Source organism: Lepidochelys kempii, chromosome 12 (assembly GCF_965140285.1).
Source record: "Lepidochelys kempii isolate rLepKem1 chromosome 12, rLepKem1.hap1, whole genome shotgun sequence".
Lineage (NCBI taxonomy): Eukaryota > Metazoa > Chordata > Testudines > Cheloniidae > Lepidochelys > Lepidochelys kempii.
The window spans coordinates 6891199-6907566 of NC_136391.1; the positions used below are offsets into that span (position 1 = coordinate 6891199).

Below are 16368 nucleotides of genomic sequence, written 5' to 3' on the forward strand. Positions count from 1 at the left end.
TAAGTTTGGTTGTCTTCCCTGGGATCTATTGAATAGATTGTGGGGGTTTTTCAAGCAGAATAAAACAAATATCAAGAAATTTAAGAAACTGGGATTGGTGATCAGTATGGGAAAAAAAAGGCTATTCTCTTACATAAACTTGACTATTCTGAATGGACCTATCAGCTTCTTCTGAGCTACTCTGACCTATTCTAATCAAAGGAAGCCAAAATAATGCATTTGTCATCAACTTTTTGGTTTATGTAAAGGAAATTAGTTCTTGCAGACTACAGGCAAGCTGTTTCCAGCCAATCTGAATGCTGATATTTTAAATATGTTTTTGTGTTGAACTCTGGTGAACTGCGTATGTTTCTTTACTCTAGGTCCTCACACATGTTCACATGAGCCTGGAGAATTTCATCAGGTAAGTGTGTCACTAAAAAAGAAAAGCAGTGTTTCACAGTTCTGGAGAACTTGAATTCTTAGTTGCAGGGGGAGTAGGCATATATTGACTGAAGAGTCATTCTGTGATTAATCAGTAAACAACAAAAAAAGAAATAACTGCATCAAATTTCCCCCTGAACACTATGACGGTGTCCCAGAATTGTTTGCTGGACAGGATGGCATAGTGGTCTAAACTTCAGATTTCAAAATATCTAGATTCTGTAACCATGGTTTCAAATCCCAGCATGATTAACTCAGCCCTTCATCCTTCAGTGGTGGATAAGTTAAGTTCCATGCTGTTTACTAAATAATTTAGTCCTTAGAAACCTGTTTGCCTGAACATTAACAATCCCATGGTATGTTTCAGCCGAGTACAGGTTTACCCTGCTGTCCTTGACCAAAATCCCCACCCCACCCCGGCATCATTTGTCCACCTAATTGCTGCCAAAGAAGCTGCATTTCTGGGCGCCGTGTGATTATAGGACCAGATTGTGTTCCACCCTTTTTCTGGTGTCCAAGAGTGGGGAAGGATGCAAAGAATTTGCTTTACTGACTCCCTGTGTAGGGGCTGTCCCAAATCATATTGTAGAGCATGTAGCATCCTCTCAAAGGATCATGGAGAGAGAATTCCTCATGGGTTCATCTGCCACATAGACCCTATGCAGCCTCCAAACCTGAGGGTGCCCACAGCAGAATCTTTTCCATAATTTGTGAAATATTTTGGGATCCTTTGGAGTGAAAGATGCGACAGAAGTATAAGACCAGATCTTCAGCTGGGGCAATTTGGTGCAAATCAGTTGAAGTCAATGGATCTACACCAATGAGAATTTGGCCCATATAATATGATTACTATCAGAGCCAGCTCAGCAAGGATATCTTGCATTACTGTAGGACCTTTATTTTATGAACTAATTGGGAACCGAAAATTCTTAAAAATGAAATCTCAGAATGACAGTAGGTACGCTGCATATGTGAATGTAGTCATTGTTCAGTGCGTGTCCTTAATGAATGGTAACTCATGTATACAGCATGCCTGATTTCTCTTTGAGAGAGCTCCCTTTCTTCGCTGCCAGATCTCTTAGTCTTTTCAAACCTGTACAGCCGATTAAACATTGGCTGAGGGATTGAATTCACATTTGGCAGCAGAAAAAAGGTTCCTATAACTGGCCATTCATAAAAGCAAGGTTCTACTGTATTTAGAAAAACTATTAACCTAGGAAAGGGGGAATGTAAAGCAGGGGAACCAACTAACAGGTCCATCTGAAGAGGACTGAAGCAGCACATGTTGCCCACAATCTCCACTTCTTTAGGAGGCTCAGAACCTGTCAGGGCATTTTAGCAAGTGGGCAAGGCTGGCTAGTGAGGGGGCGGGGCCTGAGTGCCAGGGAAGGTGTGCTGATTGAATGCATTTCTGCGCGCCTGCCACTTGCAAGGCTCCTGCAGAACCCTCGCCAAAATTTTACAACGGCTACCTCTGGTGGAACCCCTGGGTGATGGTAAATTGTAGCGTCTTCTGGAGCAGAGAGAGAATACAGGGGGATCGGATTTCAGTTCTCGAACCCAAAAGTTGGGGGAAATCATGGTCTCCATTTTGAACAACTACAGTTGGGACAGGTTTGGGGATTCAAGGTCTGGGGGAGTGAGTAGGAGAAAAGATACAGGCATCTTTTCTTAGTTTGACAATTAGATAGAAGTGTAGTATCCATCTTTCTAAGTATCAAACCATAGAGTTTCTGCACCACCTCACTGTTTTTCTCTCTCAGGTATGGACTGCTATTCGACCCTGTAAAGATAATTTCAGTTTTCCTGAAAGACCCCTATAAGTGGCCAGCAGTATATCTCATTACTGGTAAGCTGACAGTGTGCAAATGTCATTTGCTGAATACCTAATGGTGTCACTTTTGCATTTAACAGCATCCCATGAAATATTTCTATCACAAATGTATTTTCTCTGCACTTTTCTGGATCACAAGCAATGTCCAGTTTTATCACACAAACCCAGATGTGGATTTTTGGCAGGGTTTAAATCCCTGGTAGGAGAGGCAGTGTAGCGTCTGGCTTTCTCTTTTTTGCATATTTCCATTTACACCTATCATGAATTTTAGCTTCTATGAGAGAGGCTTCAGAGGAAGAGTTTCTGTTCTATTCTATTGATTAGCCTGCTGCCCTCACCACCATAGTGTCTGTGGCCAGGTCTACACTAGGAATGCTTTGTTGGAATAGCTGTCCTGAGCATTATACAGGCAAAGTGCTGCTAGAATGGTTGTAGCTTATAACCAGCGCTTTTGACAGTATGTTTTTTTCAGGCCCTGGAGCAAAATACGGGTGAGGGTGAGAGTCCGAGTCCCCCAAAAGTGCATTTTTGACGGTATAACTACATCTGCATTAGGGGCTTTGCCAGGACAGCTAAGTTGGTCAGGGATCACACCTTTTCACACCCTGACCAACATAGTTATGCCAGCAAAACGTTGTGGCCTGAGTGCCCTCCAGTGGTGCATTAAGCAACATGACTAACGTCTATCACATGTGACTTGTTCTCTCTCTCCCGCAGGGGAGATTTGTGTGTGCAGTGGGGCGCTTTGTTTTGGTAGGGTTTTGTTTGTGTTTTTAAATGTCTATGCTGTTCTGTGTTAGTGTTAGAGAAAGCAGGTCAGAGGAGTGCACCTGGTACGTGGAGCAGAAGGTGGGGAGGTCTGTGATGGTCCTTGGTTCTTGGGGGAGTTTATCCCACAGCCTGGGACCCGCCCCCTTATGGTAGCGAGTTTAATTATCATTCCATCAGAATCAAAGCTCTGATTTCCCCTAATGTGAGTGAGGTCAGTAGTTAGTACAATTGATCGGATTCTGCAGCTACTCTGCATGCGCAGCTCCTATTAACTTCAGAGCGGCTGTAGAATTGGGCCCAATATCTTAAACCGTCCTGATTTACAGAGCAGTTTGCTGCCTCTTTCCCAACAAGTGCAGATACACAGAAATAGTGAGCAGTTTTAAAAATGCTAATCATTTTAAAAATCAAAATCAACTCTGAAAATAAAGATCTGATACGATTATCGCGCACTCCAGCAGGATGCTGAAAACAGCATGGAATTCAAATGAATTTTTGCTTTAAGTGTTGGTTGTGGTTTTCACTATAAGAGCACAAGAAAAGAGATACTCAGCTCCTTGTTATTAATGAGAACTGCACATCTCATTCCCCACATATGGCACTAAAAATTTTACCATATGGTGCTTGTTGTTTTACCTTTTCCCTTCAGCTTCATTATAATTTTTCATATAACACACATTCAACCTGTGCAACTCCTTGCCAAAGGATGTTCTGAAGGCCAAGACTATAACAAGATGCAAAAAAGAACTAGATAAGTTCATGGAGGATAGGTCCATCAGTAGCTATTAGCCAGGATGGGCAGGGATGGTGTCCCTAGCCTCTGTTTACCAGAAGCTGGGAATTGGCGACAGAGGATGGATCATTGATGATTACCTGTTCTGTTCATTCCCTCTGAAACACCTGGCATTGACCATTGTCGGAAGACAGGATACTGGGCTAGATGGACCTTTGGTCTGACCCAGTATGGCTGGTCTTATATTCTTATATTTACTCAGGCATGAGGAAGTGATGATATTCTGCTCAGACTCTGTCTTCAAGACAAGAATAGGTGGATGTTTCTCCTAACATCATTAGCTGTAAAATAGTTAATAGTTTTGAATTTAAACTGTCCTTGTCAGATATCAAAGTTAACATCTCATTGAGATGAATGAAAACAGCGCACACCCCTCTTGGCACTAACTGCTGAAACACCTCATGCACAGTCCAGTTTTGGACAAAAGATCTAAGAGGAGTTGTAGGAAAAGACATTTTCCCTTCCCCATCCCAGCTGGTTGATGCTAAGCAGCTGCGTAGCCACTTGTGAAGCCCATGTGCTTTAATAACAACTGGGGCTCATATGCCTTCCTAAGTGAGCCGTTTTAGAACTTTCCATATAATAGCTGCTCTCCATGCCACTCTTCTACATGACCTCTGTCACAGCACATTAGCACTGCATGCTGTCCCTATCCTTGCAGGGAACCACAGTTGTTCCACAGTGTGTTTAGGGCCTTCCACTTCTATGGAGCAGAGTTTAGCATTTAGCCCCGGGAGCTATGATTTCATTCTGTCTGAAGTGTCATCTCCGTGTTGGATCACATTCAGAACAGCATATTTACAATCAGAAGGGCTAGAAACATCATTTTAAAAAATGAAAGCTTCCATTCTGCTGAAACTTGTAGATCTCCAGAGAAGTTCTAGTAGAACATATCACTGCCCACCAGTTGAGTCCTACCTGTGCACTTACTTTACCATAGATGTGTTTGATACAGATTTATTTCCTGATGTTTTATTATTTTTCTTCCTTTCAGCCGCTGTTTTGTTTGCACTTCCTGCAGTTTTTATAGAAAGGTATTTAAGAAAGGTAGGTGAACTGGTGGTTTGCTATGCATTGTGCTCTCTCTCTGTAATGGTATTTCTGACTGAACACTTCTGTTATGGATCTACTGGGAGAAGTGAAATACCCATAAGCCATTATTGATTGTAAAGAACATTAGTAGCAAAGTAGCACAGTTTAATGCACTCGTGCATTTCAGCTTTGGAGATCAAGAGTAAAATTTAGATTTGGGCACCAGTAAAATGAGTTATGTGGCCTCAGTCTAGATAGCTTTTTATCAGCCCTAAACTACCACACAGTTGGCACAACTCGCAGTCTTTGAGTCAGAGACTGGACTTGAAATATATGTTGGAGGCTAAGATGGTTGGCCTTTGGTAGAGGTACATGGAGGAAGCTTGCAACATTCCTAGTTTTCCTTTCTGTCCAGCTCTTTTATGAGCAGTAAATCCGCCAAAATCACTCTGATTTAGAAAGCACATTAGTGATAAGGCCAAAGAATCACTGGTTATGCTATAAAATTATTATCCTTTGTAGGTTCGTGGCTCTGAAAGCATTGGTTTGGTGTTGCAGTCAGTAAACCTGTTTTTTCTGATAACATTCCCAGCTGTGATGGTTTATAGAATGCAAGCCATAACTCCAGGTGAGAGATGCTTGTTTTGTGCTATGGTACTTATGGCCAGCACTATAGTGTAATATGCAGTTTGTCACGCAACAGGTGTGTTTGTCTTCAGGTGGGGGGAGGAGAAGGGAAGGGCTGCTGGCCACAATATATTGTTTTTAAAATTCAAAATGACACAGTATTTAAAAGTGTATAGAGCAGTCTTGGTAATTCACTATCACGTGGTCTCTGAACAGTGCCACAGAACAACAGGCATTAAAATTCTGACTTTGATGTCTCAAAGTTCTACTAGTAATGTACATGCATACTCATCTGACTTGTTTGGCATGCAGAATATAAAGAAACAATTCTTCAAGATATTCTATCCTTCTCTTCCAAGTGTCTGTTCCCTGGCCATTTTGTACATGTGTGTAGCTTCTGTCAGGGGTGATGGTAATAAGTTTGCATACCAAGAGGAGTCAGGAGTCCCAGTTCTCCTCTCTCAAAGTTTATGATGTTAACAGAAACCTTTGTTGGTCTATAGCCTCATATAATAAATAGATGCTTGTACAATACATTATTAGCCCATCTATCCCAAATTCTAATTTAAACCACTACACCCACAAGTAGACATATTTTAAAAATATATTTTAGGAAATGTATATTCAGTTTTTGTGTACTTGTTTATATTCCTTTTCCCAATATACCTGTGCATAAATATGTCTTCTTTATAAAAACCTACTCATTCTGGCAAATGTATCCTTCAGTGTCCCAGTCTGGCACCTGGTCACTTCCATTGTAGTTACCTGTGATGTTTTAAAACACTGGATTGTGGCTAAGTGCGGGAATCTGGCTGAAGGAGATGGCAGATTATCAAGGTGAAAGCTGCTGTTTACGTACACACAGGAAGGAATTACGTAAAGGCCTAAGAGGCCTGCAAATGGACATACAAAAATGTGAGCCTAATTTGTGGTGCAAATGGCCAGTTAAATGCACAGCTAGTCATTTGAGTGTGCAGTCACCCAGTTTGCATATGCACGTATGTGATAATTACAAGTGCTACCTGTGTGCACACTAGTGAACCTGGAGTTCTGCAGCTTGGGCACTGAATGTACATAGCAGGTTAACCAATTTGCTAAACTATCATATTGTTTATAATTTGCCTGGATGTAGCTGGCAATTCTTTCAACAAATAACCGAGCAAAAAAAGTACTTTTTTCTTTGAACAAATTGGGCATGTATAAAGAAAAGGAGTACTTGTGGCACCTTAGAGACTAACCAATTTATTTGAGCATAAGCTTTCGTGAGCTACAGCTCACTGCATCGGATGCATTCAGTGGAAAATACAGTAAGGAGATTTATATACACCCAGAACATGAAAAACTGGGTGTTATCATACACACTGTAAGGAGAAAGAAAAGGAGGACTTGTGGCACCTTAGAGACTAACCAATTTATTAGAGCATAAGCTTTCGTGAGCTACAGCTCACTTCATCAGATGCATATCGCAGTTTCCACGATATGCATCTGATGAAGTGAGCTATAGCTCACGAAAGCTTATGCTCTAATAAATTGATTAGTCTCTAAGGTGCCACAAGTACTCCTTTTCTTTTTGCGAATACAGACTAACACGGCTGTTACTCTGAAAACTGTAAGGAGAGGGATCACTTAAGATGAGCTATTACCGGGCCGGGGAGGGGAGAAACCATTTGTAGTGATAATCGAGGTGGGCCATTTCCAGCAGTTAACAAGAACGTCTGAGGAACGGGGGAGGGGGGAGCAGCGGCAGGGTGGCATGTATAGTAATGCAATAGCAATAGCTCCATCTGCTGAAACAAATAGTAACTCATTGGAAAGTCCAGGTGTCACAGCCTACCCAGAGCTCCCGACACTATTAGCATGCCATGACACTTTCATGTCTTGCATGCTCTGTTTAATAATGCGCCAATTATTAAAAAATCTGTATTCATTCAGGTTTTTGAGGGTAAATGTGTGAGGTGGGTAATAGTGTTAATTCAGTCAAGTGAAATGATGAGTGACAATAAATAGAGAAGCTCTCTCAAAATGGTACTCCTTTCATTTGGAGGGTCACTTAGTTTTGGCGTGCGCAGATTAGCGATGTAACACCATCATCTAATGTAACTAATATGATATGGCTACATGGCTAGGGAGCAGGAAACCATATTAAAACATATTTCAAGAAGCTTTCTCTGCCATGCTTTATGATTTTAACTCCTTACATTGTTTGCCATTAAGAAGTCCCAGGTACCACAGTTCTTTCCTATACTAAATCTAGAGAGAGCCTATGGCTTCTCTAGTATCGCTGTGTGGTAACAGGCTGACACATGCTTTCTTTTCAATGGTCACTTCTGTTACCAACCTCTGATTCACAGCTTTGCCTGGTTTCAGGGTTGAGCCACCCTCCTGGGGCAGCGTGGTTCACACTGTGCTTCTCTATAGGAGCCAGGCCCCTTTCGCTATGGGGGGGATTCATGCGGGGGAGAGCTGGCTGCTGCCGTCCAGCCGTTTCAGTCTCTAGGGGTCTAGTGGAGCCTCTCTGGCAGAGCCTCTCTCTGAGCCAGTACATCTCTTGGCTGACTTGCCATGCGCTTTCCCTGGCCAAGGGCTGCCTACGTTTGGGGCTGCGTTGGCTCTTGTGGGCTTTGTGACAGAATCTCTGCTGCCAGAGCCCTCTGCCAAGGTCGGTGCCAGCAGGAAATTGCCTCCCAAGGTGTGTATAGATTTAAAGAACACTCAAGCAGTCAAGTGTCACTGGGCACCTCCTTGTAATGAGAAGGAATTCGTTTGCAAATCTCTTTTATGGATGCATTAGGCAGGCTGCACAGATAGACTGATATCCTTTATCTAATTAGCAAAGACAACATCATTGTCCTGAGTCTGTGTGTTTGAGAAGAAAAGATAAACTGCACTTGGAATTACCACAACAGGTTATTTTCTCTCTTGTTTCTTAGCTGGAGGGTTGCTGACCATGTTTGTGTATATCATCATTGCCCTGAAACTGTTCTCCTACTATCAGGTGAATCGCTGGTATAGGGAGGGAACCCCTAGACCAGTCAGAGGAACTTCCAGAGTGCAAGGTCAGCAAATTCTGAACCCTCCTATCTCTTATCAGTAGGCACCGAAAAGAACGTACCATTTATATGTGGCTCAGTGGACCGAGCACATCAACGCCAGGGGCTTGGGTTCTAATTCCAGCTCTGTCATGGATTCCTTGTGTGGCAGTCTCCTTGTCTCAGCTTCCCAATCTATTGATGGAAAATCTCTCTGTCCAGAGTATTTGTAAATGTGCTTTTGTTGAGGCATCTAGACATCTGTTACCTCACACAGTTATTGTAAGGATTCATTCATTAAAATTTGATATAAGATATAAAGTGCTCTATAAGGGCTAGCTCTGGTACCACTGATTTTGGTGGGAACAGGACCAGGGCCTCGGTGTTTTTGAACAGGCAGAGTCTCACTCTGCTTTCAGAACAACGTGCACACAATAGGTTAATGTCTAAGTTTGCCCCTCCCTAGGGTTTGCCTTTTTTGTTAATTTAAGTAACAACCATACTTACCCCTCAGCCTACACTTTCTCCTGACCTTCGCTTGTTCCTAGCAGCATCCCTAGCCCTAGTTCTCCTCTCCTCCAAAAGACATTCTGACCCCTTTGATGCTCTTGGTTGGGAGCAAATAGGATTCACCCGGCCTGGTGAACCAGCAGTAATAACTCAGCCTCTCTCTCCTGTGCACCGAACGAGGCGGCGGTCCTGTGGAAAAGATAGAATGTGATCATGTCATTAACACATATGCACAAGGATGCTGAATTAAGGTTGCACAGGCAACCTGAATTCTGACATTTCCTAACTTTTGAGCGCTTCGCTTTGCAACCGTAATGATCATTTAACATAGTTTTTTGGATGTAATTTGCTAGGTTTTAAAAAACTTAACAGAAAAAGCAGAAATTTCATCCTGTGGAACCATATTGACTCCCACGTGAGTCACCAGTAGGGTTGGGATCAGTATCTGGAGCTAGCTGTCTTGGTGTAAAAACACACCTTTTTGGCAGTGAAGACATAGGTGTAACTGGGAATAGATTGATTAAAATGATTTAAATTCCTCTCTACCATTGACTTCAGTGGGCTCAGAGTTAGGGCAACTCTGAGCTCATGTGAAAATCCTACCATGAGCTCCTACCTGCTTAGAGTCTTACCTACTCTAGCCTCTTGCTTGCCTCATCTGGGCTCCTCTTTTAATTGTATATTAGCTTCCTCCAGTCATCCTGCAACTAAACCCTGTGCGCTGGTTTGCCCCAACCAATAGCAGATGATGCGCATAATCACAGAGGGGAAGGGCAGTAGTTCGTGTGATCACAAAAGGAAGGGGAAGTAGTTCACACAGTCATGAACCACAGGAGACGTGTTCATGAGATGGTTTCTTTTTCATGAAGAAGTGGTTTTCTTTGTGAAAAAGAGGAAGAAGGGTCCAATGGTTAGGGTGCTAGTCTGACACTCAGGAGACCCAGGTTCAAATCTCTGCTTTGCCATAGACTTCCAGTGTGACATGGGGGAAGGCCTCTCTGTGCCTCAGTGCCCCATCTGTACAATGGGGATAATAGCCTCACCCTGCCCTGCCTCAGAAGTATGGTAGGGTGAACGCAATCATTGTGAGGTGCTCAGATATTATGGGAATGGGGGCTACCTAAGTGCCTAAAGAGAGAGAGAGGAAAAGTTGACCCTTGACCCAAAGTGTTGGAAACTATGCACCCACAGATTAGCATGAAGTCAAAGTTGGACAGAACGTTGGTGTTGGTGTCACCTCCTTGAACTTTGTAAAAGTTGAGCTCTCTTCAGTCCCGGCTTGTTATATAAAGTCATTTGTGACCTTCAATTCACTTGAAACCATATGATAGATGTTACACCTTTTGTTAGCAACAGATCCTTCAGCCCATCAGTCCAGAAGGAACGAAAGAGGACAGTCAAAGCAGATCATGTACCCAATGAACCTGAAAGTAAAAGGTAACATTTCCTCATATTTCAGCAGTTACCTCTTCACCGTCAGCACTCTTCACTGTATTTGCAGCAGCTCTTACCCTGATAACCAGATGAACAAAAATTGCATTTCTAATAGCTCTTCTTAAAAGAACATTGTCCCTTACAAATCACACTTCTGGCTGAAAATACTTTACCTGCCACTGTTACAAGTCCACCTAAGGCAATTGTAAGTGGAGGAGAACAGAGAAAACAATATCTGGGTTTTTTTAGTTTACTTTGTATATTTGGCAGTACTTTAGGTATAGTCAGTTTCACAGTTCCCCTTGTACAGTGTGTTGTTTGTGAGTCTTTCACAGGGCAACATTTGTTTGTATGTTGAGCAGGGGGCAGAATGTTTTAAATGGAAACTATATTTGTAAAGCCACTTTGGGTACCCAAAGTGATGGCATCAAGATACTCCATGGTTCTGGTTATGATTGGAATATCATGCTCCAACAATACGGCAACCTCCATCTCTTTCCCAGTTCCATCTAGCAACATTAGCTCTCAGACAAAGCCTGTATTGGTTGAAATCACAGTACTTCACAATAAAAATGCAAATATGGTCCAAAAATGGCTAGTTGCATTCGGGGCAGATGTAATACCTGGAACTACTTTTTGAATCAAGTTTGTGATTTTTTTATTAGCTGCCTAACTGACACTGGTGCCTTCGAAAGATATCCCCACCTTGACTCAATGGGAACTGTTGGGGATTCAGCACTTTTAAAAATCAGGCCTTTTATTTAGGGGCCTCAGTATGATCTTAGGAGCCTAACATTAGTTACTCATTTTATAAAATCTTGGCCTTAAGTTTGAAAGTATGGAGCACATCTCACAGCACTGCCATTTAGCCTGCATTCTAGTCATTGCTTCTATGAAAACTTAACTGTCTTAACTGCACAGCTCTGTCAGACCTGAAATAGGCTTCCAGAGGAGGTTGTGGAATCTCGTCACTGGAGGCTTTTAAGAAAGGTTAGATTAACACCTGTCAGGGAGGTTCTAGGTTTACTTCAGCAGAGAGGGGTGGACCAGATGACCTTTTAAGGTCCCTTCCAGCCCTACCTTTCTAGGATTCTATTATTCTAATGCTGTTACAGAGATAAGATCCTCAGAAGAGAACGTCTTTGGTTCAAGGAGTTCTCTTTGCTATATTGCGAGTTCTGCCATGTCTCTGCATGATTTGTGTTTTGTAGCTGTTGAATTCTGATTGAGCTCCATGCAAGCTTCCAAATGTGATACATTATGTGGGCACAGCAGCCTCACTCATCCCAAAGCGTTTTGCGATGAGCAGTGATAGCTTAACACAGTCAGAGTCAAACTGATTGACAAATGCAGCGACATTTAGCTATTATGGAGTGCATTGTGTGGCAGTGTCGCTCTTCCAACTTAGCCCTACTATGACTGTGGTGTATAGTCACTTAGAAGATGCAAAGATAAAGGGTGATATCCTGACCCCACTGAAGTCAGGAGGAAACTCCCACTGGTTTCAGAGGGCCAGGGTTTCACCCAAAATGAATACATTCATAAATGCTAAAAGCAAACAACATCAAGTGAGAATTTTTTCATGAACCTTTCAGGGCCTCTTAGGGCGAGATTGTGCTGTCCCCTGCACATGTGTAAGGGTGGAGGGAAGGCAAGGAACTTCTCCCTTCACAGAGCCCCCATGCAGAGGCTGGCCACAGTTCCAGTCCTCATGCTTCCCTGAGCATCAGGACTGTTTGGGCTGCCAAGCCTGTCCCTAGGGGTGGAGAGGAGCCAGGCGTGGCCATTGCCCTCTTTAAGAACGGTGTCTCTGGGTACTCCAGAAGGCACTGTATCACCCGGTAATTGCTGCACCGCATGTTGTGGGATGGAGTGATTCAGCACCACCCACATTTCAGGCTGCTGCTTTATGTCACAGTTTAGCTGTCAGGGGGTATGTCTACACTGCAGTTAGACACCTGTGGCTGACCTGTGTCAGCAGACTCAGGCTTGCAGGGCTCGGGCTAAGGGGCTGTTTAATTGCAGTGTAGAGGTTCGGGCTTGGGCTGCATCCCAAGCTCTGGGACCCTCCTACCTCACAGGATCCTAGAGCTTGTGCTCCATCCCAAGCCTACATGTCTACACTCTAATTAAACAGTCCCTTACGCAAGCCCCGCAAGCCTGTGTCAGCTGGCATGGGCCAGCCGTGGGTATGTCTACACCCACTGTGAGCTAAGTCATCCACCCACTTCTTAAGTGACTTATTTACATTGGAGTTATGCATGTAGCATAGGTCAGGATCTAGCCTTAGATTATCTGTCATTGGAATTACCCATGTTCATTTGTGCATTCCTACAGTTTACTGGGTACCCAAAGTGATGGCATCAAGATACTCCATGGTTCTGATTATGATTGGAATATCATGCTCCAACAATATGGCAACCTCCATCTCTTTCCCAGTTCCATCTAGCAACATTAGCTTTCAGACAAAGCCTGTATTGGTTGAAATCACAGTACTTCACAAAAAAAATAAATATGGTCCAAACTGTGTAGATAAACTGAATTCTAAAGTCGATTTGCCATGAAGAGTGAATTTTTTTTAAAGCCTGGTATTTTTCTTCTTCCCCCAGATCTGTATTACTTCCTGCTAGCCCCCACGCTTTGCTACCAGCTGAATTTCCCAAGACAAAAGAATTGCCGGCAAGGCTATATCATTAGGAGATTCATTGAAATGGTAAGAACAAGGCATTGCATTTAAAACTGTCCACTTCTCTGCTCCCGCTATCACAGTGAATGTATCAGATCTTGAGGTTTCACACTGCATATGTTCCCTTGGAGGCTGAATGTGACAGTTCTGAGCCATGCATGATTTTCCCATGACATTTTACAAACACAGGTAAGCCGTTTCTGCTGTGTTAAAAAGATTTTTCTTAGGCCCCTCACTCCCTGGAGGGCTAGAAGAGTGTCCTAGGACATCCTTCCAGCTCTTGGTCTACCAGGGATGGAATGCCATCCCAAATGCATCCTAAAAATGCAACAGCCAGCAGTGCTACCTGAAGCCTCTTTTAGCTTCATTGAGGCAAGTTGTACCGCACTTGTGTTGTGAAATGTCATCAAATTGACACACATTTCAGACTTTTTATTGACATTTTTGCAAAAATGTCCATTTTTCACAAATCCATTTTGAATCCCCACCCCCATCTTTAGAACACTTGAATGAGAAATGGGGGTTGGCTTTCATAGATTGTCTCTATAGGGGAGCCCTCTTGATACCCCTTAGACCCCTGTGCCTTAGCAAGTCTTATGCTAAAGGTTCCTTTTGCAGCCTGTAAAGTGTTGTCCAGTGGGGTCACTGACACTGATGTGAGGCCTCTGGAACTCTCCTGTCTCCAACCAACACAAAGAGCAAAGGACCAAACTTAGCATCCAAATATGGACCCTGCATGTATAACTCAGTGCATGGCCACTAGGCCACCGGATCAGCTGATCTTTGGTCAGTTAATGCAGGAAATACACAAGATAAAATTGCACTGCAGACTTCATGAAAATACAGATGACAAGACGAGTCCTTGTATTTTGCAGCTGTAGATGTTTGACATCTTGTATTAGAATGACTGATACGCTGGGAAGCATGCCATTCACTCGAGCTTGCTGCAGCACCAGATATTTTAGGGTCAGTTGCACTTGAAGATGCTGTGGTGGTTATAATGTTTAAATACAAGATAGACTGGAGATTTTGCAGTGATGACCCAGGATACTGTCAACTCAGTTTAAGGGAACTAAGGCTCCAAAATCTACTTTTGTTGTTTTCTTTGCAGGTTTTTCTCTTTCATCTCATGCTGGGGCTAATACAGCAGGTATGTTTTTTGTCTAAGGTTAAACCCCAGGGATTCAGCTACCATGGATAATGAGGCCTCTGTGAACCACATATTACCACTTAATGTGATAAGCTATTTAGATCTGACCTTTACCACTTCATTTTCTTTACTGTCAAAATAAGCCCCTGCATCTACCTTAATACTCACGCAATTTGGAAATGGATCAATCATTTAGATTCCTGTCAGTATCTGCTTAGACTGAGGCTATATCTATTCTACAGCGCCTATGCCAGCATAGCATGGGTGCAGTGTACGCCGACAGGAGGAGTTTTTTCTGCTGCTGCAGGCACACCACGTCCCTGATCGATGTTAGCTATGCTGATGTTAGCACTCTTCTGTTGGCATAGCTGTGTCTCCGCTGGGGTTTTGCCATCACCCCTGATTGACATAGCTATGTCAGAACAAGTTTTAAGTATAGACCAAGCCACAGTTACTGCCTCAGCGAGCTACCACGAGACCACAGTGCAGATATAATATAACAAAGTAAAGATGCTGAAGGGGCGGGGGGAGAGGGGGAGTTCTCCACTCCTGTTAGTGGTGTTGCTGACTTGCTCCTCCACAACTGTCCATGCCTCAAGTTAAGCACTGGGAATTTACAGACGTGTGACTGAGAGAGTGAGGGAAAGTACCCACTGCGTCCCTAGTCACCAAAAGGATTATTAAACTTGTTCTGCCACTTCTTTGGGCTTCTCCCCATCTCAGCTGCTCCTCTCACAGCAAGCTGGAAAATGTTTAATAGCCAAGATCTAAACTGGGCTGGGGTTAAATTGCAAAGGAATTTCCACCGGGACCTGAAGACTAGTGAGGATTCAATGAGGAGACTAAATCCTCAACCAAGTGCACAAATATCCATGCCCCATATTTGTTCCCAATTCCTACCCTAACACCCAGTTCATCAGCTCATCCCGTTCACTCTCTGTCCTCAGCAGTTGTCATCTGCCTTGTTGTCCAGTATTTTCCCTTCCACCGTTTGCTCCAAAATCCTTTTGCCTGCAGCGGTGGCAATTGAGTGCAGTGAAGGAGGAGGATTCACTTAGATGAGGATTTTTTTCAGTAATCAAGCATAATTTGTAGTGCATTAGTACAGTTTAATAATCCATCTAGTAAACTACTAACTTTACTAATGCACTTAGAGCTCTTATTACTGCATGTTCATCTAAGATGCCACCCTTTTGCATCATGATAGCAAGTGCTGAGGATTCTTTACCATGCTGATGTACCCCCGTACATTTGATTGTGTTCCGTTTGCTCCCAGCTAGAGAAGAGAGAGTACAAGCGCTTTGTACCCCCAAGCTTCAGTGATGCACACACTAATGCAGGGGGGTAGAGATTCCAGCTCCATATCCAAACTGATGCTGAAAGCATTATAGAACTTCATGGTCTTTACACCCGAAAGGGTGCTACCCATGAGAACAACAACAGTCAGCTGGCAGGTTGGGATGCAGCTGTTTAGCAGGGTGTCAGGTGTCCTCCTAGCTATTCAGTTGGTATGACAGCCCAGGAAGGGTTTGTATGCTACACAAGCTGCACTTGTGCTTTTTCATTATAGCAGAGACATAAAAGAATGAGTCACTTTACAATGCCTTGCAGAAAGAACTGTTTATATCCTCAATTCTGTGTTTATTTTTTGTTCCAGTGGATTGTACCAAATATTCATAAATCAATGAAGCCCATAAATGTAAGCAAATCACACCTGGTTATTTTCTTGAACCAAATTCTGACTCATTCAGACCAGGGCCAGAGATAACATTAATCTATTTTGTTTGTTTCTGCAGGAAATCGAGTCCACCCTGCTCACAGAATACATCTTAAAACTAGCGGTGAGGTCAATCTGCATGCTTTTCGATTCCGGGGTTAAGCTGATGTGTAACTATTAGAAATTTCCCTTTGGAATAGAAAACAAAGGAGATTTGGGAATGCCAGGGGTCCAGTAACCATGCTAGATCTATTCCCTTCTAGCTCTTTAATCTCACTTAGGGTTTTATATTGCTGTCCATCCCACAGCATCTGATTGCCTTCCATGTAAAATCAGGAGCAATAGTAAAGTCCCTAGTGGAC

General features: G+C 43.1%; 1 protein-coding gene across 5 annotated transcripts in view; it reads left to right on the forward strand.

Moving 5' to 3' along the window:
• Nucleotides 1–16368, forward strand: part of LOC140896131 (diacylglycerol O-acyltransferase 1) — a 41892-nt gene that overhangs the window by 10826 nt on the left and 14698 nt on the right. For all 5 annotated transcript variants that reach the window (XM_073307352.2, XM_073307351.2, XM_073307350.2 and 2 more), the window contains 10 exons: nucleotides 363–403; nucleotides 2187–2272; nucleotides 4816–4868; nucleotides 5376–5481; nucleotides 8411–8536; nucleotides 10370–10456; nucleotides 13063–13166; nucleotides 14251–14289; nucleotides 15947–15988; nucleotides 16086–16130. In XM_073307352.2, coding sequence (XP_073163453.1) covers nucleotides 363–403; nucleotides 2187–2272; nucleotides 4816–4868; nucleotides 5376–5481; nucleotides 8411–8536; nucleotides 10370–10456; nucleotides 13063–13166; nucleotides 14251–14289; nucleotides 15947–15988; nucleotides 16086–16130 — 729 coding nt within the window. The remainder of the gene's footprint in view (nucleotides 1–362; nucleotides 404–2186; nucleotides 2273–4815; nucleotides 4869–5375; nucleotides 5482–8410; nucleotides 8537–10369; nucleotides 10457–13062; nucleotides 13167–14250; nucleotides 14290–15946; nucleotides 15989–16085; nucleotides 16131–16368) is intronic.